Genomic DNA, 26191 nt, shown 5'->3' with positions numbered 1-26191 from the left:
CCAGGGCTCTTCTCATTTTCGACGTTTTGTGTAATGCTTTTCTTCTAAGTAATCTGCATATTCATAAGTAATGAAAATAAACTATTTCTAGCAACTGTTTTGCTTCCAAGTACATATTTGAAGATCCCTAGCATAGGTGCTATGACATTTTAGTGACATAATTGTGAATATGGTTGTGTGAAGAGGAGATTTCATTTGACTATGTTTTCATTACAGACCTACAGCCATGAAGTCTACTTTGACAGAGACTTGGTACTACACATAGAACAGAAACCAAGCAGGGTCTTCAGCTGCTATGTTTACCAGATGGTATGTGACCCTGCTGAAGAAGAAACAACAAACAGAAGTTGTGAAAAAGAGTGAGATAATTTTAAATTTTGAGATGTAACTTCTAAGATTTTTAGCCACATACCCCCGCAGCTATGTCCAGTCCTCCTTTTTGTTATCTGCATAGAAAGTTCTCCAGTATTTTCTAGAAAAAGCTCTTGTGTTGACTTCAGATGACTGTGACTTCTTTTTTAAATTCTTGCCATACAAGGGATGGTAAGGACTTCAATTTATGGATTTTTTAGAATGACATCCCAAGAAGTCTAACATTTTAGAGCTTTTAGCTTGGTGGTGATGCAAATATAAAGTGTTGGGGAGCACAAAAGACAAGTTATTTTCAATTGTTGGGAGAGGGTTATTGATGGAGAAGTATTTAACATGGTTCTTAAAGTATGGTATGGAATTTTGATAGGTAAGACTAGGCAGGAGAGACAAAAAGAAATACGGAGAAGATACAGAAACAAATCCTCTATCCTCTATACCAAAGTTTGCCTAAGGGTGAGAAAAGAGACCTGTAATGTGAACGAATATTTTTGAGCCATAAATGTGTCATCACATTTTTTTCAATCACATATATGTATATATATGTTTTGTATTTATATATAGCATTAGGAATTGACTCTAGTTCCCAGATTATCTTTTCTTCCATGGTTTTATTCTCTTGGCTTGGTGTTCCCATTGATTATTTATGTTTCTATCATAGACTAATGTAAAAGATTCCAAGCAAACTTTAAGTGAAATTTTTTTCTGATATGTAGCCTGTTCAGCTCTAAATGCATCTAAGAATGTTGTATTCATTTCACCATTCTATTTATTTGGTGAGTTTTCCAATTCTGCCTAGGCAATATTTTCATACCTATGCAATAAGATAAAGGTATCCTGGATCCCACCAGTTCTGCTCCTTGTAGAAGAGTAGATAAAGCCTCAATTCCTACTGGCTTGGGAATTGACTGATTAGCTAGAAAAGGCTTTTCGCTCTATCTTAGTTGTGAAAGGAGTATTTTTTTCTTCTTTGTTAGGACCAATCTAAATATAATCCTTGAACTCAGATAATCAGTCTTCAGATTGTTAAATAAAAGCAACCTAAGGGAGAAAATTGTTTCTTTTTGCTTCCTGTTCGAGAAATCCAGTTGCTGCAATCCACATGTTCAGCACATTTCTCTGATTCAGCCTCAAAAGACTAGTAAAAATAGAAGGGGAGGAGACAGCAATAAAAATCATTGCTGATTCAAATTTAAGTTTAAAATATGGGATCCTAGCTTGGATAATTTACATTAAAATCATTCGGTTTGGGGGGGCACTTGGGTGGCTCAGTTGGTTAAGCATCCAATTCTTGATCTCAGCTCAGGTCTTGATCTCAGGGTCGTGAATTCAAGCCCCATGCTGGGCATGGAGCCTACTTAAAAAAAAAAAAATTAAAATCTTTCAGTTTTTCCTTCAGTTTTGGCTTGATCCCATATTAAGAATGATGTGGGGGCGCCTGGGTGGCTCAGTCGGCTAAGCGGCTGCCTTTGGCTCAGGTCATGATCCCAGGATCCTGGGATCGAGCCCCGCATCGGGCTCCCTGCTCAGCGGGAAGCCTGCTTCTCCCTCTCCCTCTGCCTGCCACTCTGCCTACTTGTGCTGTCTCTCTCTCTGTCAAATAAATAAATAAAATCTTTAAAAAAAAAAAAAAAAAGATGTGAATTCTGCTCTTTTCTGCCCTTGAAGTTTGCGGATAAATTTCAAGCTTATGATCAACAGAAGCTGAGGAGAAAAGGTGTTAACCTATTCCAGACATCAAGAAATTAGTAGCAGAGTCCATAAATTTAAAAGAAATAAAGGGAGCAACCCTAAAACTGTCTTTTGCGCAATAGAGAAGAAGATTGCTAACGTTTTAGAATAAGGGAAAATATTTATATGTGGGCTAAAGATAAATCTTTCTGAATCTGATCCTAAGTGTAATAACCATTTGGGAAAGTAGAAGTGATTATTACCTCATGAGCAAGAGAATAAAACTATCTTCATGTATTAAATTCTAATACTTTTATATCTAATTGAAAAATCCATTCTTATTTTATGCATCTTTAATAGTACTATTTAATATAATATTTGAAGCTTTCAGAGCATTTTAGAGACATGATTCTGGTTACAGCAGTTGAATAGTTATGATGTGCTGGATATTGCCCCAAACTCCCAATTAGACACTAACTGTATCTAAACAGTCATACCCAGTGAATTTACATCTTGAAAAACAAGTCTGGTAAGAGGTAATAGATTAAAAACACCAGAGAAAAGAAAGAAACCAGTGTTGTATGGGTTTCAAAGCAGAGGCAGTGTTATATAAAAGCAGAAAGCCTGCTCTCCAAGAATGTTTCAGAAAAGGATGTCCTAAGATTTCAGTCATATCTGGTTTTTTATTTTTTTAAATTTTTTTTAAAGATTTTATTTATTTATTTGAGAGAGAGAGAGAGCATGAGCAGCAGGGGAGAGGCAGAGGGAGAGGGAGAAGCAGACTCCCCACTGAGCAGGGAGCCCGACATGGGACTTGATCCAAGGACCCCAGGATCGTGACCTGAGCTGAAGGCAGCCGCTTAACCCTGAGCCACCCAGGCACCCCAGTCCTATCTGGTTTTTTAAAAAAAGAAGTTTATTGAGTTTCCCCTTCTTCTTTAAGTCATTATCTTCTTTTGATGAAATGATAGAACTCATCTACTCAGAAAGGCATCTGAGAACTAGCTGACATCCTTAGCTGCTTTTTAGGCTGGGGGCAGGTGTGAGTGGGTGGATAGACTACTAGTCTAGGTATGAACTGACCACTGAGAAACTTCTAATGTTTCACACTGCCAAAATCAAACTAGACCAGGATCCACTGCGAATGAGCCAGGCAGGAAATGTACCTTAGTGTGAAAGACCATAGGGAGTTGTGGGCAGGGTAACAAACAGAAGGGTTATGCCCCAACTAAAAGTACATGCTGCTCCTACATAGTTTCAGCCAATTGTAACATTATGTGGGAATGTGGGCTATGTGATTAACAGGATGGTTGATAAACAGATGCCAAAAGGTAGAAGATAGTAAAGAATGTGGGGAATTTATGGATAACATACATGGCAGGAGACAGTACAGAATGCTTCTCGAACGAGTATGGGCTTGCCAGCTTCCCACAGGGGCTTTGCAGCTGTTCATTCTGCCACCTGCCAGGCATGACACTGCCATTCTCTTGGGGTGGGGGGGCGAGTGGCAGTTAATATCCTCCTGGCCCCACCTTAACCCCCACTGTCTGCCTGACTACTTTAGAGTCTTTAACTGTGTGCCCACCTACTTAAGCACTAGTGATAGGCACAAAACATGGGTAACATTTCTGAGTGTTTAATGCAAAACGGAGTGAAGAAGTATAGCTTCTTTCAGCAGGTCTAGATAATATGCTGATAAGAAGTGTATTTCTGCATTTCACTACTTGTGATTTTGTATTGTCACAGTATCAATGCAGCAAGGTTATCATTCTTTGACTTTCTAAAACATTTCTCAAACTTTGAGGGTTTTGAACTACCTAGTGAGGAGATGATGTTCTATTTAAACAAATTAAGGTTCTCCACATTCTTCTACCAATTGAATGTTTTGTTTCTTATATGTACTTTTTAAAAAAATGATAACTTACATTCATTGAGTGCTTTCTATCTACCAATCACTGTGATACATGTAAAATGAGTTGGCTCACTCAGCGTTCAGAACAATCATATGAAGTACGAACTACCATTATCCTTCCATGTTTTGTAAATGAGGAAAGTGAGGCTTATAGAAGTTAATTTGCTCAAGGTCCTACAACTAATAAGTGCAGAGATAGGAAACATCCAGATTTGTTTGACACATTCTTATGCCAGATTTCCTCCAAAGCTCTCAAAAAGCAAATGATGTTATTTTATCTCATATATAGCATACTGATAATGATAATACTGGGTATAGGGAAATGCTTAATAAGTGTTTTTTAAATGACGATTGGATATCCAAATTTTGGACAAAGTTGAATGAGATACAATTGGCCTGTCCACATATATAACCTGATATAAAAGACGATTCTTCTATTCAGTGGTTAAAAGTAATTTTTTTTGAAGATGCAAAATATGGTACTCTCAGCCTGTTTGTGGGTGATAATAAACACCCGTATTAATAATTACTCTTAAGGTAACTTGGCTTCCTTTTCAATAATTTTTATAGTTTCTTACCTTTCTTACCTGGTTTACGTATGTCATCTAACTTTAGAATTTCAGGGAAAATTCTGGGGCTAATTTCTGGTCCCTATGTTGCTATAGAACCTACCTCTATCTTACAGAAGGAATAATTTACTAGAGGCATAGGATGTATATTAGAAAGATAAGACCAGGGTGCCTGGGTGGCTCAGTTGTTAAGCGTCTGCCTTTGGCTCAGGTCGTGATCCCAGGGTCCTGGGATTGAGCCCCACATCGGGCTCCCTGCTCAGCGGGAAGCCTGCTTCTCCCTCTCCCTCTGCCTCTGCTTGTGTGCTCTCTCTCTCCTCTGTCAAATAAATAAATAATAATAAAAAAAATCTTTAAAAAAAAAAAAGATAAGACCAACTGAGGGCTTTTCTCCATTTTATTACGAAAATTTTCAAACATACAGCAAAGTTGATGGAATTTTATAGTAGATACCCAATTACCAACTTCATGGATTCTAAATTTTACTCTTATGTGTTTTATTACTCATCTCTCCATGTTACTTTTATGATGCAGACATCAGTATACTTCCCCCTAATACTTCAACATGCATATAAGTAAATAGAGTTTAATGTTTAGTTTTTAAAATTTTTGATGTACACTTAAACATGCAATGAAATGCACAAATGTTAAATGTAAACTTGCTAAGTTTTTGCAAATGCATTCATCTGTGTAACCCAAACACTTTTCGAAATTTAGAACACAACAATCATTCCAGAAAGTTTCCTCATGTTCCTTCCCAGTCAATCCCCACCCCACCTATCAAGTGTTATCTACTGTTCTGATTATTTTGCCTCACAAATTAAATCTGCCCATTCTAAAACGTTATATGAATGAAATCATACAAAGCATAATGCTTCCTTCAGTCAGCACGTTTTTGAGGTTAATTCATGTCGCATGTACCAGTGATTTATTCCTTTTTATTGCTGAGTAGTCTTTTGTATGAATGTGTCAGTTTGTTTTTTTCCATTTTCCTGTTGATGGACGCTTGAGCTATTTCTGCTTTTTCCTTTTCTTTTCTTTCTTTTTCTTTTTCTTTTTTTGCTATTATGAATAAAGTGCTCTGAATGTCTTGTATACACTTTTCGTAAACATGTCTTTATTCCTCCTGGGTAAAGATCTAAGGATGGAATTGTTGGATTCTAGAGTAGGTGTATGTTTAGTTTAATGAGCAACTACCAGACCTTTTTTCCAAAGGATTGTACCAATTTACATGCCTGCGACAATGTATGAAACTTCCAGTTAACTCCACATTTTCTCCAGTGCTTGTGGTTGTTAGTCTTTTTTATCTTAGCATTTATGGTGGGTGTAAAAATCTTTCCTAGTTGTTACTTAGATTGTTTCTACTTGCCCCTAGCAGCCCTCTTGTCAGGTTACCCTCTTCATCTTTTTTAACCCCAGCTCCACCAGGAACTGCTGAAAATATTTTTTCTTTGTGATAATAATTAAGATAACTCAAAACGCAGCCTGAATTATTCTTTCTCAAACATGGACTACATTGTCACCAAGGAACCCTGTTTCGTTTAGTGGAAACTAACAGAAAACAAACCTGGGTTGCTAATGGTACATATTAGACTGTTCCACATGACTACTGGAGCTGGACAGGATGACACCAGAGCAGAGGCTCCATAAAACATTGTAATAAAAGCAGAAAATGACCTTTTCCTTTAAAGATTAGGAGTTCATGTTATTTGTAAATCAGATGAATTTTTTTTAAAGATTTATTTATTTGAGAGAGAGAGTGCATGCATGTGTGCGAGAGGGTGTTCGGGGGGGGCGGGATGGAGCAGAGGGAGGGAATCCTCAAGCAGACTCCACACTGAGCATGGAGACATGGGCTCAATCCCAGGACCCTGAGATCATGACCTGAGCTGAAACCAAGAGCTAGATGCTTAACTGATTGAGCCACTTACGCGCCCCAATCAGATGAATTTTTGCTATAATATGAAACCATATTAATATTAAACAAGCTTTAACCTTCCCCCAATAACTATATTGGATCTCAATGTGGTTTTAATTTATATTTCCTTATTAACTAATGATGATAAGCACATTTGTGTGTGTGTTTATATACCATGTGTAAATTTTATTTGATTTTATTATTTTATTTTTTAGTTGTAAAAACTGTTCATCCTACAAAAACTATGTGCTGTGTTTTGGAGGGGTGGGGAACAGTAGCACAGATCTCCTCTAAACTGATAATGTGTAAATTTTAAATTTTCTTAACAGATTTTTTTGAAGTATAATAAAAGTACATAAAATAAACTGCACATATTTAAACTGTACCATTTGATAGTTTTGACATGTATACACCCATGAAACCATCACCACAATTAAGATATTAAACATATCCATCACCCCAAAACGTTTCCTCTTGGTTCTCTGTAATACCCCTTGCTTCTCTTTCCTGTCTTCCCACAGCAGCCACTCATCTGTTTGTTGCTTTAGATTAGATTGCATTTTCTAGAATTTTATATAAATGGAGTCACACAGTAAGTACTCTTTTTTATTTCTGGCTTCTTTCACTCAGTATAGTTATTTTGAGATCCATCTGTATTACATGTTTTAGTTCATTCCTTTTTATTGCTTAATAGTACTCCATTGTGTGGTTATAACCCACTTACCTGCTGCTGTACATTTGGGTAGTTTCCGATTTTTGGCTACTACAAACAAAGCTAGTATGAACATGTGGTACAAATTCTTTGTATGGACATATGCTTTATTTCTTTTGGAAAATACCAAGGAGGAAATGGCTGGATCATATGTTAAATACATGCTTAAATTTTTTTTAAGATTTTATTTATTTATTTGCGAGAGAGAGTGTGCACGAGCAGAGGTAAGGTCAGGGGGAGAAGGAGAGGCAGAGAATCTGAAGCAGACTCCGCGATTAGCACAGAGCCCAGCGCAGGGCTCAATCCCATGACCCATGTGATCATGACATGAACCAAAACCAAAAGTCAGACACTTAACCAACTGAGCCACCCAGGTGCCCCTATGCTTAACTTTTTAAGAAGCTTCCAAACTGGAGCGCCTGGGTGGCTCAGTCATTAAGCGTCTGCCTCCAGCTCAGGTCATGATCCCAGGGTCCTGGGATTGAGCCCCGCATTGCGCTCCCTGCTCCGCGGGGAGCCTGCTTCTCCTTCTCCCACTCCCCCTGCTTGTGTTCCTTCTCTCGCTGTGTCTTTCTCTGTCAAATAAATAAATAAATAAGAAGCTTCCAAACTGTCTTTCCAAAATGGCTGTGCCATTTTATTTTCTCTTCATCCCATCATCAGTATATGAGAGTTCCAGGTGCTCCATATCCTTGCGAATACTTGTTATGGTCAGTGTTTTTAATTTTAAACATTTAGTTTAGGTCTTACATTCAGATCTATAATCTACTTTTTGTTTATTTTTGTATTTGGTGCAAGATATGGATCAAAGTTCTTTTTTCCTATATGGATATCCAATGCATAGGGGATAGAATTCCGTCTTTCACCATTAGGTATGATATTAACTGTAGGTTGTTAATAGATGCTCCTTATCAATTTGAAGTTCCCTACTATTACTAGTTTTCTGAGGTTTTTATTGGATATACATGTTGGAGTCTGTCGAATAATCATTCTGCATCTCTTGAGATGATCATATGGTTTTTAGTCTGTTAATATGATAAGTTACATTGATTGACTTTTTTAATGTTAAACCAATGTTGAGTTCTTGGGATAAATCCACTTGATACCTCTAAATTTCTTTTCTTTTCTTTTTTTTAAGATTTTATTTATTCACTTGACAGAGAGAAAGAGAGCACAATCAGGGGGAGCGGCAGGCAGAGGGTGAGGGAGAAGCAGGCTCCCCACTGAGCAGGGACCTGGACGCGGGACTCGATCCCAGGACCCCGGGATCATGACCTGAGCCGAAGGCAGATGCTCAATGACTGAGCCACTCAGGCGCCGTCATACCTCTAAATTTCTACTCATATTTTAAGTCAGACAGTTTCTGCATTTCCACTTTTTCACATGTGTCATTTCTGCAATAATAAATTCATAAAATTTACCATTACATTTGTACTCTGGTACACGTTGATCCTTTCAAGATAATTATATTTAGATGACTTTCTTCCTTTACAAATAATTTCCAGACATTTCTGGACCCTTTGCCAAATATTTCATTCTCATATAAACAGAATTTAGCAGGTTAGGCCTTAGAACCTTGGAGAAGCTCTGGGCATGTTGCCAGCCTCTCTGCGTCTTCTCACAGCCCAGAGAGTTCATGCGCTAAATAAAATTATATCTGCAGTAGAAAAGTCAGTTTATACCTGCTGTGACCCCAGGGAATGCTTTGAACCCGTTTTAGTTCAGTACACTTTGAAACCTTGGACTGCTGTGGAAGTGATGAAACTTAACAGTTAACTGAATTCATAAAGATGACAACCAGTGGAATGAGTCATATGGAGGACACTCTACCTACTCAGGTAATATGCATCCATAAATTGATCTCTCAAATGAAATTTTCGAAAGAAAATGATTTATCAATAAATTCTTTATCAAAGTTTTAAGGCTGAATTGAACATTTTTAATTTTCTTTTAGGAGGGCCCAAGTAGACAATCATTTCTGAAGCCTGTTTTGAACACCGTTTTTTCTTTGAAAAATCACAAACTCCAAGGGCACAGCTTTTCAAGCTTTATCTATAAGAGTAACAAGACTGGTTTAAGTATGTTAAAAGAATTAAAATTTAAAAGCCATTCTAGGGGCACCTGGGTGGCTCAGATGGTTAAGCGTCTGCCTTCAGCTCAGGTCATGATCCTGGGGTCCTGGGATCGAGCCCCGCATTGGACTCCCTGCTCCACGGGGAGCCTGCTTCTCCCTCTGCCTCTCTCCCTGCTCATGCTCTCTCTCTCTCTCTCTCTCTCTCTCTCTCTATATATATATATCTGTGTCTTGAATGAATAAATAAAATCTTTTTAAAAAAGCCATTCTAACACTTAATTTTCCTATCTGTAATCTGTCTTTCTCTCTTTAGAGAACAAAGTCAGTGAGAGTTAAAGCATTTCCAGCTCCAACCTCTCCCACATCTAAAACCTCAGTTATTACACAATATCTGCTTGAAGATATGCTGACTGACACTGTATCGTTAACTTAAAGAGGTCCTTGAGACCACTACCACATCTTTTTTTTTTTATTTTTTTTTATTAACATATAATATATTACTTGTTCCAGGGGTACAGGTCTGTGATTCATCAGTCTTACACAATTCACAGTGCTCACCATAGTACATACCCTCCCCAATGTCCATCACCCAGCCACCCCATCCCTCCCGCCACCCCACCCCCCACTCCAGCAACCCTTAGTTTGTTTCCTGAGATTAAGAGTCTCCTAAGGTTTGTCTCCCTCTCTGGTTTTGTCTTGTTTCATTTTTCCTTCCTTTCCCCTATGATCCTCTGTCTTGTTTCTCAAATTCCTCATATCAGTGAGATCATATGATACTTGTCTTTCTCTGATTGACTTGTTTCGCTTAGCATAATACCCTCTAGTTCCATCCACATTGTTGCAAATGGCAGGATTTCATTTTTTTTTTAAAGATTTTATTTATTCATGAGAGACAGAGAGGCAGAGAGGGAGAAGCAGGCTTCCCAAGGAGCAGGGAGCCTAATGTGGGACCCAATCCCAGGACTCCGGGATCATGACCTGAGCTGAAGGCAGACACCCAACCATCTGAGCCACCCAGGTGCCCCAAGATTTCATTTTTTTGATGGCTGCATAATATTCTATTGTATATATATATACCACATCTTCTTTATCCATTCATCTGTTGATGGACATCTAGGCTCTTTCCATAGTTTGGCTATTGTGGACATTGCTGCTGTAAACATTGGGGTACATGTGCCCATTCGGATCACTACATTTGTATCTTTGGGGTAAATACCCAGTAGTGCAATTGATGGGTCATAGGGTAAGACCACTACCACATCTAATATAAAGTCCCAAATGTCACTTTTCTAGAGTTTGTCTTGGTTTCCCTTACCAGCTGGACTTGTGATCCAGTGGTTTCCATTTCAGCTTCTGCCAGAAAGTTTTGGTTGCCTCTGCCACTTTGGCTAGAGTTATCATTTATCGTGCATATACAGGCCCTTTTTTTTTATTTATTTAAATTCAAGTTAGCTAACATATGGTGTATTATTAATTTGGGGACAGAATTTAGTGATTCATCAGTTGCATAAACACCCAGTGCTCATTACATCAAATGCCCTCCTTAATGCCCATCACCCTATTACCTCATCTCCCCAACCCCTCCCCTCGAGCAACCTTCAGTTGATTTTCTATAGTTAAGAGTCTCTTATGGTTTGTCTCCCTCTCTGTTTTTATCTTATTTTATTTTTTCTTCCCTTCCCTTATGTTCATGAGCTTTTGTTTCTTAAATTCCACATATGAGTGAAATCGTACGGTATTTGTCTTTCTCTGACTGACTTATTTTGCTTAGCATAATACACTCTAGTTCCATCCATGTCATTGCAAATAGCAGGATTTTGTTCTTTTTGATGGCTAAGTAATATTCCTGTGTGTGTGTGTGTGTGTGTGTGTGTGTGTGTGTGTGTGTGTACCACATCTTCTTTCTCCATTCATCCATTGATGAACATCTGGTCTCTTTCCATAGTTTGGCTATTGTGGACATTGCTGCTATAAATATTGGGGTGCACGTGCCCCTTCGAATCACTATTTTTGTATCCTTTGGATAAATACCTACTAGTGCTATTGCTGGGTTATAGGGTAGTTCTGTTTTTAACTTTTTGAGGAACATCCATACTGTTCTCCAGAGTGGCTGCACCAGTTTGCATTCCCACCAACAGTGTAAGAGAGTTCCCCTTTCTCCACATCCTCACCAACATCTGTCCTTTCCTGAGTTGTTAATTTTAGTCATTCTGACCAGTGTGAGGTGGTATCTCATTGTGGTTTTGATTTGTATTTCCCTGATGCTCAGTGATGTTGAGCATTTTTTCATGTGTCTGTTAGCCATTTGTATGTCTTCTCTGGAGAAATGTCTGTTCATGTCTTCTGCCCATTTCTTGACTGGGTTTTTTGTTTTTCAGGCATTGAGTTTGATAAGTTCCTTATATGTTTTGGATACTAGCCCTTTATCTGATAAGACATTTGCAAATATCTTCTCCCGTTCTGTAGGTTGCCTTTTAGTCTCGTTGATTGTTTCCTTGGCTGTATGAAAGCTTTTTATCCTGATGAAGTCCCAGTAGTTCATTTTTGCTTTTGTTTTCCTTGCCTCTGGAGACATGTCTAGCAAGAAGTTGCTGTGGCGAAGGTCAAAGAAGTTGCTGCCGGTGTTCTCCTCTAGGATTTTGATGGATTCCTGTCTCACATTTAGGTCTTTCATCCATTTTGAGTCTATTTTTGTGTATGGTGTAAGAAAGTGGTCCAGTTTCATTCTTCTGCATGTGGCTGTCCAATTTTCCCAACACCATTTGTTGAAGAGACTGTCTTTTTTTCCATTGGATATTCTTTCCTGCTTTGTCAAAGATTGTTGACCATAAGAGTTGAGGGTCCATTTCTGAGTTCTCTATTCTGTTCCATTGATTTATGTGTCTGTTTTTGTGCCAGTACCGTACTGTCTTGATGATTAGCTTTGTAATACAGCTTGAAGTCTACAACTGTGATGCCTCCAGCTTTGGTTTTCTTTTTCTACATTCCTTTGGCTGTTTGGGGTCTTTTCTGGTTCCATGCAAATTTTAGAATTGTTTGTACCAGCTCTGTGAAAAATGCTGGTGTTATTTTGATAGGGATTGCATTAAATGTGTAGATTGCTTTGGGTAATGTAGACATCACAATATTTGTTCTTCCAATCCATGAGCATGGAACGTTTTTCCATTTCTTTGTGTCTTCCTTAATTTCTTTCATAAATGTTCTATAGTTTTCAGAGTACAGATCTTTTACTACTTTGGTTAGGTTTATTCCTAGGTATCTTATGGTTTTGGGTACAATTATAAACAGGATTGATTCCTTGATTTCTCTTTCTGCTGCTTCATTGTTGGTGTATAAAAATGTAACAGACTTCTGTGCATTGATTTTGTATCCTGCAACTTTACTGAGTTCCTCTATCAGTTTTAGCAAATTTTTGGTAGAGTCTTTTGGGTTTTCTACATAGAGTATCATGTCGTATACAGACACTTTTGAGAGTGAAAGGAAACATTACTAATCATTATACCTGGACCACTAAGTGCAACTAAATGCTTAATCTCATGGACCAGCCTCTGAGAAGCCACATAAAGTACACCTCAGGACAGTGTGGCAGGGATAGGTTAGGGAGAAAGGGGGAAGAATTTACCCCCAGCTCTAATCTGCCACTCTTCAAAGGTTCAAACGTAACTCCTGAATTTCCAAATTGCACAAGGCAGAATTCACTTTGACATCAAGGGGCAGGAAGCAGGGGGACCTCAGCAACATGACGTGAATTGAGGTCTGAGCATTGGCAGGTTGTGCGGGCATGAAGTTTATAGAGTCCACACAGAACAGTGTTGGTAGCAGTCGCTGGAATAAGAGAGGGGTAAGGCCAAGAGAATCTGAATTTGTGCAGGATGTCTGATAAAAGGGAGAATTGGCAAAAACGTGGAAGGAATTGTATTTCTTCCCATGTGTCTGAGTTCTGGTCTGCTTTGTATCCAGGGAGTATGACTTATGCCAGAAAGATGGCAGAGGGCACTAATCAACAAACTCAAACCTAAAGAAAAAGGCCTTGGCCTTATATCAAAGATAGTTAAATGAATGTACCCTTCTATGTTTTAAGTTGGAATAAAATGTTTACAGATTATATGTATCTTTATATAATGGTTTACTTTTTAATTAACTGTTTAAATTAACAGTCCAACCTTCTTCAATAACATCAGATAATAGAGTTTCTTTGTTTTTTTAAAAAGATTAAGCCTTATTGATTTTTTAAATAATTCTTTGATTTTTTTTTTTTTTTTTTTTTATTTGACAGAGAGAGACACAGTGAGAGAGGGAACACAAGCAGGGGAAGTGAGAGAGGGAGAAGTAGGCTTCCCGTGGAGCAGAGAGCCCGATGCGGGACTCGATCCCAGGACCCCAGGATCACGACCTGAGCCGAAGGCAGACGCTTAATGACTGAGCCACCCAGGTGCCCCAATAATTCTTTGATTTTAATAGTGGGGGGATATTGATTTTTTTATGGCAGCTTTATTGGCTGTAATTCACATACTATAAAGTTCACCTTTTCAAAGTGTAGAATTCAGGGATTTTTAGTATAGTCACAAAGTTGTGCAGTCATCAGCACTATCAAATTTCTAGAATATTTTCATCATCCCAAAGAGAAACCCTGTGTACATTAATAGTCATTCCCATTTCCCTCCCCACCAACCCCTGGTGACCACTAATCTGCTCTATACATTTTCCTGTTTCTGCACATTTCATATAAATGGAATTATGCAAAATGTGGCCTTATGTGTCTGGTTTCTTTCAGCATAATGTTTTCAAAATTTAATCCATGCTGTAGCATGTATCAGTATCTCATTCCTTTTTATAGCCAGGTAATATTCCATTGTGTAAATGTAACACATTTTGCTTATTGTTGATGGACATCGGGTTGATTCCAATTTTTAGCTATTATCAGTGATGCTGCTATAAACATTTGTATACACATTTTTTTTAAAAGATTTTGTTTATTTATTTGACAGAGAGAGAGAGACAGCGAGAGGGGAGTGGGAGAGAGAGAAGCAGGCTCTCCACTGAGCAGGGAGCCCTACGTGGGACCCAATCCCAGGACCCCGGGATCATGACCTGAGCCGAAGGCAGACGCTTAATGACTGAGCCACCCAGGCGCCCCTGTATGCACATTTTTCTATAGATACATGATTTCAATTCTAGGTAAATACCTAGCAGTGGAATTAGTGGATCACATGGTAGTTCTATGTTTAACTTTTTGAGGAACTGCCAAACTATTTTTCAGAGCAACTGTACCATGTTGTATTCCCAACAGCAGTGTATGTGAGGTCCATTTCCTCCACATCCTTGCCAATGTTTGTTACTTTCTATTATTTATTATAACAATGCTAGTGGGTATGAGGTGGTATTTCATTATAGTTTTGACTTTGATTTCCCTCATGACTAATGATGTTGAGCGTCTTTTCATGTACTTATTGGCCATTTGTATATCTTCTTTGGAGAGATATGTACTCAAATCCTTTACCCAATTTTAGTAGGATTATCTTTTTATTGTTGAGTTATAAGATCTCTTTATATATTTACATATTTCTTAAAATATTCTAGATACAAGTCCCTTATCAGATAATGTGATTTGCAAATATTTTCTCTCATTCCAAGGGTTATTTTTCTCTTTCCTAATGGTGTCCTTTGAAGCACGGACGTTTTTAATTTTGATGAAGTCAAATTTTTTATCTATTTTTTCTTTTATTGCTTGTGCTCTTGATGTCGTATCTAAGAAACAATTGCCTAGATCTAAGGTCATAAAAATGTACTCTTTGTTTTCTTCTAAGAGTTTTTGGTTAGCTTCTATGTTTAAGTTGATTATTTCAATCTATAATCCTGAAATGAATGAAATTTAATGTTAACACTACTTATTTTCTTTCTCCTTATTTCTGTTATGCAGGAAAACAAGTGGTAGTTAGATTTCTAAGTTTATTCACAAATGTGAGGCTTGGGACTGCCCTGGGAAGAGTAAGCATGAGGGCTGAGGGATGTTGCTGGGAGCCCATTCCCAGTAGGAGCTGGTGAGAGAAACAGGCACCAGCCCCTGGCCTCACTTAGAGCTGGAGGAATAAGAATTCATCTACTCCTAAGAGGAAGTGTGAGAGAAACACAAAGATACTGCCAAGATACCAGTCCAGACCCACTAACAGGGATTATCTCTTTCACAATTCTTAATGTTTCAGGTAGATGTGGTTTTCACATGCTCCTACAATGAGTGAATATACATTCCATGATCAAGTGAAATTAATACCTGTTATTTCATAAATATTGACAGCAAAATAGTGACTGTGTTATAAGCTTATGTGGCTTTCTGAGCAATTATTAACTTTTTCTATCTCAGAATCTTAGAATTTTAACAGTGTGCTATGATAAATACCTCTTACCCATTTTGAACTTAATAGACTACACAGAAGTATCTAAGAATGCTTTTGAGTCATTGCAAGGACAGGCCTACTAACAACTACTAAAACATTTAGACACAGTAACCTCTGTGACTATCTCTTGAGTTTGATCACTGAATTCATTAGGTGCTCTATCTACAAAGAACAGCATTCTTAAGGTTGCTTTTAACGAAATCAGAATAAAACAAGATGTGTTTTAATAACTGTTGATACCACCTACAAGAGATGTATGTTATGCAAGGAAGTGCAGCTAGTAATAAAATATTCTTGTTAATGAATACAGAATACAGAATAATGAATAAAATATTCTTGTTAATTACATAGAGATTAATGAAATAAGACTATATTTATGTCTGCTAATGTTAATCTAAAATTCTGGTGAATCAGAAATTCTATATTTAGGTGAGTTCAGAAGTACATAGTCACTGACAGTATTTCTAAGAAACAATGTCATTTGTGATATAGTACTACAGTTAGTGTGTTTTTAATGCCTAGGACATGTACTCATCTTCAAAGTTTTGAAAAATATATTGGTGATTCAAGGAGAACCAACAGATTTATGAGGAGGGAAGGGAATTTACAAAGAGTTGTCTTTTTTTAGCAAAACATTCCAGATTTAATGAGGAACAGGAAAATACCCTTAATGCGGTAAGGACCCAAGGTGTTGGAAGCAGCTGGGAATGACCCATTTGGGATTGGATTGTGTCAGGGTATGACTGAGGATAGTACACCTGGGAATCACAGCTCAGTGGAGCTTCTCATCCTCATGGTCTTTATCATAGATGGAACTTAATTTGAGATGGTTTTTTTACAGTGTCTTTGCCAGATTTGGATCTGCATTTTAAGAATGGTTTCTAGGTCTCTTCAAAGAACCAGTTACTGGGTGCCTGGGTCACTCAGTCGGGTAAGCATCTGCCTTCAGCTTGGGTCCTGATCCCAGGGTCCTGGGATGGGAGCCCCGCATCGGGCTCCCTCCTCTGCGGGGGGCCTGCTTCTCCCTCTCCCCCTACAGCTCCCCCTGCTTGTACTCTCTCTCTCTGTCAAATAAATAAATAAAATCTTAAAAAAAAAGATAAGCAAACAGTTATTATAGCCACCATGTCTCAGTGTCCCTTGGATATGCCATAACAGGGTACCTCACTGCTCCACCACAGGCACAAAATTAAAAATGTTTGAAGGTGAAAAGTGATCTCTCTCTCTCCCTCTTTTTGGGTCTGTTTGTGGGCTTTCTCTTTCTGATCTTTATATTTTACATTCAGAGCTACAGTCCACCTGGAATTGATTTTTGTTTATATGTGAGATGGGAGCTAACTCTCTTTTCTCCCTTTTTGTAAAAAAAATCCAATCAGTTCGGCACCATAAATTCCACCTTTATATTGACACCTTTGTCATAAATTATGTGTCTATCTATGGACTCTGCTCTGTTCCATTGGTCTACTTGTCATTATTTTCACCAATAACATACTGTATTGGTTACTGTAGATTTATACTATATCTTAATACCCAGTTGAGTATGTCCTCACACATTTTTCTTCCTCAGGAGTGTCATGGTTATTCTTTACCCTTGACATATTCTGTGCCTTACACTCTAGAATCTACTTGTCAATTCCACAGAAATTAATTCACTGCAATTGTGATTGGGATTAAATTGACTATAGATAAAGTTAGGGAGAAATGACATCTTTGCTTATTTTGAATCTTCTAATACATTGACCTAGTACATCCTTCCATTTATTTATGTCATTTTCAGTTTCTCTAAAAATGTTTTTAGTTTTTTTCTATAGAGGTATCACACATCTTTTTTTTATTGCTAGGTATTTGATAGGCTTTGATGATATTGTTTTTAAATTTCATTTTTTTAATGGCTTGACGCTCAACTAGGGAAATTCCATTGATTTCTGCATACTAATCTATGTCCTGTAAACTTATTAAATTCACCTAATAATTCTAATACTAATATGCAGATTTTATTTTCTAAGAATGCAAAGAATTCAATTCTATTATATTCTCTATCTTTAATATTGTTACTTATTTTTCTTGCCTTATTATATTGGCTAGGTCCTCCAGTATATTCCTGATTTCAGAGTAAACAATTTTAACATTTCACCACTAAGTGTTTCCTGTGGGGTTTTTTTCATCAATACCATTTAACAAGTAAAGAAATTTTCTTCCATCCCTAGTTTGCTAAGATTTTTTTTTTAATGATTACATGTAGAATTTTATCAGTTTACATCTGTTAAGATAATCATGATTTTTTTCATTTCTTCTGGTAATGTAGTATATTACATTGATTGGTTTTGTATGTTAAAACAATCATGTATTCCTGGAATAAAGTCAACTTGGTTGTGATGTATCCTTTTATATTTTGCTGTATTCAGTTTGCTATCACTTTGTTTAATGAAGACCTTACCTTGTAAGTAAAATATATTAACTAGCAGTAGTCCAATGCTGCAACAACTAGAAAATGAAATGGATGAATTGCAAAATTATATTTGTGAAGATATCAGAAAGTTGTGGAACAAGGAAGAATAGGCAAACTACAATTCCAGGATAGTAAGAACTCTTCCTAAGTAAGCCAATAATTGTGTTTGTTTTCTTTCCTGATGGGCTTGACTTAGCAAAGAGATTCTACTAGAAGGGAAAAAAGCCAGCATAACTTTTGACAGTCACATAGGGCTGGTGTGACCTATTAGAAACTGGAAGAGCCCAAATGCAAGGCAGGTTTTCCCCATGAGACATTTTCTGAGTTTTAGGGTGATGTATGAGGCTGGAGGCTGGACCAGAAAAGCAGATTGTAATCTATTGTTACGTGGTCCTTAAGGGGAAAATCCTACTAGGGGAAAGGAGCTTTTCACAAATTCACAACTAGTTTCTCAGGCATATATGTACATGGGTGTATGACTTTGCTACGGCTGCCATAACAAAGTACCATAGGCTGGGTAGCCTAAACAAAAGAAGTTTATTTTCTCACAGTTTTGGAGGCTAGCAGTCTAAGATCAAGATCAGTATGGTTGGTTTCTTCTGAGGCCTCTTGTTGGCTTGAGAATGATGGTCTTCTCCCCTGTCTTCATATGTTCTTCCCTCTGTGTGTGTGTGTCCTGATCTCTTTTTATAAGGACACCAGTCATATTGGATCAGAGCCTACCCTTTTGAACTCATTTTAACTTAATTACCTCTTTAAAGATTCTATCTCTAAATACAGTCGCATTCTGAGGTACTTAGGGTTAGGACTTCAACAAATGAATTTTGGGGAATACAATTTAGCCCACAATAATGGGGTTGGAAGCTAAAGAGCTAAGCCCAAACCTCTAATGAAGGACACCTGCAGTAGTTTCAGGACTGAAGAAACAGAAACTTAAACTCTCCATTAAGCCCTGACCCAATTCAATCACTAGCTGGATTGAGGTGATCCTTCAATCTGTCTGCCTAACTGAGGAAAAGGGGACCCTTCACTAGTATCAGTTGGAGCCTTCTTTTTTTACACATAAGTTCTGTCATATAATAAAAAATTATTAGACATGTAAAGAAGCAGGAAAGAAATGGCCAATGACCAAGAGAAAATACTAATAACAGAAGCAAACACTTCCCTTTGTTGAGGATGTTTTAAATTACAGATTCAATTTATTTATTAATCTGGTTTTCTCTTTCTTCTTGTGTCAATCTTGGACAATTGGGTCTTACTAAAAATCTATCCCTTTCATCAGATTTTTCAAAGCTATAATCCTGAAGTTGTCTATATTAGCCTTTTGACATCTTTTAATAGCTAAAGGACTTGTAATAATGGTGAACAGTTGCAAAGCACCTGAAAGCTCAGATCACAGCTGACCCAAGTATTCTCTTTTTCCCTTGGTCAGTCTCATAGGACATTTATTATGCTCTTTAGTCTTGTTCAAGAAACTGGGGGTGCCTGGGTGGCTCAGATGGTTAAGCAGCTAGCTGCCTTTGGCTCTGGTCATGATCTTAGGGTCTGGGGATCGAGTCCTGCATCAGGCTCCCTGCTCAGCGGGGAGTCTGCTTCTCCCTCTCCTGCTCACCCTGCTTGTGCTCTCTCACTCTCTCTCTCTCTCAAATAAATAAATAAAATCTTTAAACAACAACAAAAAAGAAACTGTCTTTCAGCTGTGTTGATTTTCTCCATCATGTGTATTTTTCTGCTACTTTTCTAATTTCATGAGATAGACATTTAGGTCATTTGGTTTTCAGTTTTCCTTCTTTTCTAATCTATGCACTTGATATGCTAAAAATTTCCCTCTCAGCATGGCTTTTACTATTATCTCACAAGTTGTGGCAGGATGTATTTTTAATACATGTATTTTAATTCAGTCTAAAATACATTCTGACATCCTTAATGATTTCTTGTTTGCACAATGGACTCTCTCAAAGTGTATTTCTTAATTTACAAAAAACTGAATTTTCAGCTTTATAATCTTGTTATTTATTTCTAACTTGATTCTATTATAGTCAGAGAATATACTCAATATCATTTCAGTTCTTTGAAATTTGTCGAGAGTTGCTTTGTGGTCCAGCATTTGGTCAGTTTTGCTTAATTTTGCATATGCCCTTGAAAATTTCTACTTTTCCCCAAATTTGCCTGTTCATTTCTGGTATTCTCCTGTGACTTGTTTATCTTAGGGGTGGTTTCCTTTATTTCCTCTTTAAAAAAATTAAACTGTAAAATATAACATGCATCCTAGAAAAAGCGTAATTCAAAAAATAGCCACAAAACAAATAACCACACAACTCATCCTCCAGGTTCAGAAATAGAGTATTATCAGCATCCTAGAAGCCACATATATGTGCCTTTCTGATTATAGTTTTATCCCTCCTCTAAGATGTTACCATTATCCTGGTTTATGGTAATTTTCCCATTTTTCTTCATAAATATACTACTGTATGCATCTCTAAAGGGTTTATTTTTGCCTCTTTGAACTTTAAGTATATAACTATGTTGTATGTATTGTTTTGTGTCCTGCTTTTTTACTCAACATTAGGTACATAAGGTTCATTTGTGTTGTTTTATGCATCTTCAGCTACTGTATAATATTCAATTGTATAAAACTTTATTTATTCATTCTACTGTTGATGGGCATTTGGGTTGTTTCCAGTTTGAGCCAATTATTAACAATACCACCATGAACATTCCTGTACATACATTCAGATGCACATATGTGTGTATTTCTCTAAGGTGTATACCTTGGATTAAAATTCCTGTATCAGAGGGTATGTGTGTGTTCAACTTTATTGGATGCCACACAGTTCTTCAGAAAGATTATGCCAGTTTTACAGTCCCACCAGCAGTGTTTGAGGGTGACTATTGATCCATTTTCTTTCCAAAACTTAATATTGTCAGACTTGCAGTTTTCTTCCAATCTGATAGGTATGTATCCCATTGTGGTTTTAATTTGTACTTCCCTAATTACTAAAGGTAGAGCTCCTTTTTGTCTGCTTATTGATCATTTGGATATCGACTTTTGTATAGTATCTATTATTTTACCCATTTTTCTATTTGGGTGTTTGTCCCATCAGTTTGTAATAGTAATGCTTACTAGGTTTTGCTAATTATATGTATTGCAGATATCTTTTCCTATCCTTTTTTCTTTTTTTACTCTAATAATACCTGATAATAATGGAGTCTTTTGAGGAACAGAAGTTCTTCATTTTAGCGTGGTTAAATTTATCAATCTTTTATTTTATGGATGATACAGTTTTCATCTTCTTTTATGTATTCTTTACTGTCCTGGACCATGAAGATACTCTCCTACATTCTTTCCTAAAAACATTATAGTTTTGACTGTCTTAGTTAGATCTACCTAAAATGGATTTTTGTGTATCTTTATTTCTTAAGCATTTTATTCATTGCTTTTCCGTATTTTATTATTTACACCAATTCTCACTAATGGTGGCTTGCCTTACTTTCTCATGAGCTTGATGATCTTTGTGTACTTGATCTTAATCTGTGAGATTCCCTTAGCCCCAAACTGGGAAAGCTCTCCTCCAGAGAGAATTTGTTTCTACTTCTGCCTGTAGCTAAAGTTGCCACCATCCTGGGACTACCTTAGGATCTTGGCTCAGTTCATCCTTCCCAACCTTGTGTTGGTCAAAGCATCCGTATCCTGATAGCAGTATCACTACTATCATCATTTCCCTGATGACAACTCTGGTTTTGTTTTTGCTTTTGGAGGGGAAAGGTCTGCAGAAACCTCCTCTGTCTCTTGAGAGACCAACAGTGCCTCAAAGAAATGGGTTCTACTCAAGGTCTACTTGCTCCTTAGTGGATGGGTGCCTCTGTGCACCTAATTAGCCATAACACCATACTTGGAAGTCCTTAATAATGTATTTTGCAGGGGCGCCTGGGTGGCTCAGTTGGTTAAGCGACTGCCTTCGGCTCAGGTCATGATCCTGGAGTCCCGGGATCGAGTCCCGCATCGGGCTCCCTGCTCTGCAGGGAGTCTGCTCCTCCCTCTGACCCTCCCCCCTCTCATGTGCTCTCTGTCTCTCTCATTCTCTCTGTCTCAAATAAATAAATAAAATCTTAAAAAAAAAAATAATGTATTTTGCATAGTGTTACAGATCAGTACATATAGAGCTTCATCATTCTTCTATAAGACTGCATAATGACCTATTGTATAAAATTGTTTAACCAGTCCCCCAATGATGAACCTGTGTATTCTATCCAACCATTTACTATTACAGTGTTGCAGTGCCATTTCACACCTTTATGAGTATTTCTGTATTATAAATTCCTAGAGATAGAATTACTGGATCATACCCCCCACACAAGTTGTATCAATTTATATTCCCACCAGAAATGTAGGAGCATGCCTATATTCTCACCAAATGCATTATAAAACTGTTTGATATTTATCCATCTAATGGGTGAAATGATATATCATAATTTTGATTTGCATTTTTTACTATGGGTGAGATTGAGTATTTTTTATACATCTAAGAAATTTTTATTTCCTTTTCTGTGAACTATTATGTTTCTAGTCTGCCTTTTTTTCTCTTGGGTTTTCCAGGTAATTCTTAAGTATCATAAAGTTTGCAAGGTCTTGTTGCTTTACTGCTGTGTTTCTATTCAAAAGAACATTGCTTTAAAATACTAAAATATACATTATTTGCTTTATGCAATTTTAGAGAAATATACCACAATGCCTTTCGACAAAGTACATAAGTAGTGTTGCAATTTCAGTATTTCATTGAACTCATTAAAAAGGAGATTTTATGGGATTTGGAGAAAAAAATAGATCTTTCAAAGTACTCATGGAATATTAAGCAAAACTGATCAAATGCTGGACCATAAAGCAAGTCTCAAGTGTCCCAAGTGTTATTCTTTACATATGGAAGAATATCATTTCTTTCTTTTTCTACCAAGAACCAAGCTTACAAAGATTTACTACTGCTGAACTTTTAATCTAGTCAATTAAGTTGTGCATCATTTATCTGAAATTTAAATAATCATGTAAGTCTAAAGTCCTATAATAGATAAAATATCATGGAATTGAAGGTACACAGCTAAAATGGGCAACAGATTCTCTTATCTTACTTTCTTTGCACTTAAAGTTAAGAGCACCTTTCCAATGATATTTTTATGGTAGGAAATTAGCCCAGCTTCTTCTGCACTCATAAACTTAAATATAGCTAAACCTTAAGAATATAAACACTAATCATTAACTTAGTACTTTGTTAATTGAACTGAACTCTGTATCTTGTTTTTAAATTATGGTGGTAAATTCCTTTGGAAGTCTGGGTGGCTCAATCAAGTGTCTGACTCTTGATTTTGGCTCAGGTTGTGATCTCAGTGTCATGAGATCGGGCCCCACGTCATGACTCTGCACTCAGCAGGTTGTCTCTCTCCCTCTCCCTCTGCTCCTCCCCTTGCCTGCCCCCCCCCCCCACCGTCTCTCTCAAATAAATCTTTTTTTAAAAATTCCTTTGGAAGCAAACAAACGAAAGGATTTTCATATCATCCCGGTTTTCCAGTTTAGGACACCAGGATATCTAATGCAGAATATCCTCAAAGTAAAGCAAATTCACATTCATGTTACTTTCAAGGCTTTTGATGTCTTTGGAGACACGGTAACTTATATGTATTTGACCAGCAGAATATATTTTTATACTCTCTATGCTTGAGCCATAATTATATTTTATTAAACTGCACAAGGATTTGACAATTAGCCTTCAGAATATATCCAAACTAAGTATATAGCCTTAACACTATGGTTAGAAAAGCTGACAGTTCATCCAAATTGTTAATTTTGCATGTACTCTTTAGCACTTGCCCTTGGAAAACTCTGACATTTTAAACATTTGGGCATAGGTAAATACCATTTTTTAAAGATCAATTTTTTTAGGACTGGAAGAATTGTGAAGAATACCTGGATTATTCCCCTACTTAATCTTAGGTGAAAAGTGAAGCACAGAGAGAGTGTGGCTTGCCTAACAGATGAAAGCAATTCAAATACACAGACTTTCTGTCAGTCTGCTTCCAGCATATTAATAGAATTATTCTGTTCTAAGTTTCACTTTTGATGCACAATAGATGCCAGTAATGGAGACCATCCAAGGAAAATAATCTCTCATTCTTTGGAGCTGGATTTTAGTAATAAAGAGGACATAGTTATTCTAGTGCTTATAGAGAATTAGCACTTAAAAGGCTACCACCAAAAATGTAAGGATGATGGCAAATATCCTTATCCCCCAAATCATACCACTCTAGAATCAGTGTAAAGTGTTCTAAATCTAATCTTGAAAAACTATTTAAGGTCAGAGTATATGAATATATTCTTCTCAGTTTCAATGTGTATGCCAAACCACAGAGCTAAGGCTGGACTTCCAGATCATTATACATTTCCATAAAAGGCCTTCCTGTGAGTTTAACATGGGTGAGTCATGCAAATTCTCTGACAGAATAAATTCTAAAGTTAACTCTTTTGAAGGATACCAAATAAAGTTGTATTTTGATTATACATACCCATTGTACTCATCCAGTGTACATTTGCTCAAGTAATGGGGAATTTATTTTGAGGACATGTGCATATTATATGCACACACACATCAAAAAATGTCTGGAAAGATATATGGCAAAATGATGTTAGTTATTTATGGAGGGTGGGATTATAGGTGAATGTTTTGTTTATTGGCTATCTTTTATTTCCCAGGTTTTTTTTTCAAAATAAATATTACTTGAGCAATTTTAAAAATTAAAAATACAGAAAGCAAGCAAGAAAAAAAAAACCACCCAGGTTTATATGATAGTGATCCTAACTATCTTATCATCTGGATTCACATACCTTGTCCCTTATTATGTCCCGTCAGAGAGCCTGAGCCAAAAGTATGGGCATAACTTACTGGGGAGCTGGCCCAGAGTCCTCAGTCTTTAGTCTGCCTTTAGACTAGCCTTTAGTCTGCCTCCATATGGAGACTCTTGTGACCCGCCGAATGGGAGTTGAACTCCAACGTGATATCTTTGAATATGCCACTGACTGCTTAGGACTGCCTTACAACTCCAACCCTGGGTTCCATCCTGAGAGACTGACCTCCTTCCCAGGTATTTGGCAGAAATTTGAAGATTAATGTAACATTTTACTCTTCAGGCAAAGCCTGCATTCCCTCAATCCCCATTCGCTAGATGCTCTGTACGGATAGATGTTTTTGTTATTCATCCCGCAGAACTGACCACCTGGACCTGCATGTACACAGGCAGGCTAAGGAATGTTGTTTGTAAGACTCATGCTGTGTGAATAACCTTAGGAGCCTAATTGTTTAAAATATATTATCTGGGGACATCTGGGTGGCTCAGTCGGTTAAGCATCTGCCTTCAGCTCAGGTTACGATCCCAGAGTCCTGGGATCGAGCCCCTGCTTTAGCTCCTGGCTCAGCGGGGAGTTTGCTTGAGATTCTCTCTCTCCCTCTGCCCCTCCCCACCCCCACCCCCCGCTTGTGCACTTTCTCTCTCTCTCCCACACTCTCAAATAAATAAATATTTAAAAAAAATAAAATACATTATCTGGCCTCCAGGTCAGAACTGGCCCTTCTGTTGTGGACACCAAAAGCTACAAATCTTGTCTCATGCCCCCTCCTGCTCCAGGCTGGGCTGGGCTCCCCCTGGAATGGAATCCAGAAGGGGAGGCGGACACACATAGCCCAGGCTCCTTTTTTTTTTTAATTTTATTTTATTATGTTATGTTAATCACCATACATTACATCATTGGTTTTTGATGTAGTGTTCCATGATTCATTGTTTGCGTATAACACCCAGTGCTCCATTCAATACGTGCCCTCTTTAATACCCATCACCAGGCTAACCCATCCCCCCATCCCCCTCCCCTCTAGAACCCTCAGTTTGTTTCTCAGAGTCCATAGTCTCTCATGGTTCGTCTCCCCCTCCGATTTCCCCCCCTTCATTTTTCCCTTCCGCTATCTTCTTCTTTTTTTAACATATAATGTATTATTTGTTTCAGAGGTACAGGTCTGTGATTCATCAGTCTTACACAATTCACAGCGCTCACCATAGCAGACACCCTCCCCAATGTCTATCACCC

General features: G+C 37.5%; 1 protein-coding gene across 4 annotated transcripts in view; it reads left to right on the top strand.

Moving 5' to 3' along the window:
• Positions 1-26191, top strand: part of DCAF17 (DDB1 and CUL4 associated factor 17) — a 318055-nt gene that overhangs the window by 36111 nt on the left and 255753 nt on the right. Inside the window, exons 14-16 of one of the 4 annotated variants that reach the window (XM_081814187.1) lie at positions 217-359; positions 13502-13657; positions 14214-19035. In XM_081814187.1, the coding sequence (XP_081670313.1) occupies positions 217-359; positions 13502-13622 (264 nt within the window). In that variant the 3' untranslated portion in view covers positions 13623-13657; positions 14214-19035. Of the gene's footprint in view, positions 1-216; positions 12267-13501; positions 14172-14213; positions 19036-26191 lie in introns of those variants that run through there. The other 3 variants (XM_081814190.1, XM_081814188.1, XM_081814189.1) reach the window with 3 other exon arrangements.

Source organism: Leptonychotes weddellii, chromosome 3, assembly GCF_054177405.1.
Source record: "Leptonychotes weddellii isolate Sample4059 chromosome 3, ASM5417740v2, whole genome shotgun sequence".
NCBI classification, from domain to species: Eukaryota; Metazoa; Chordata; class Mammalia; order Carnivora; family Phocidae; genus Leptonychotes; species Leptonychotes weddellii.
Note: the sequence above shows the minus strand (reverse complement) of the source record. Positions and strands in the feature narration are given on the sequence as shown.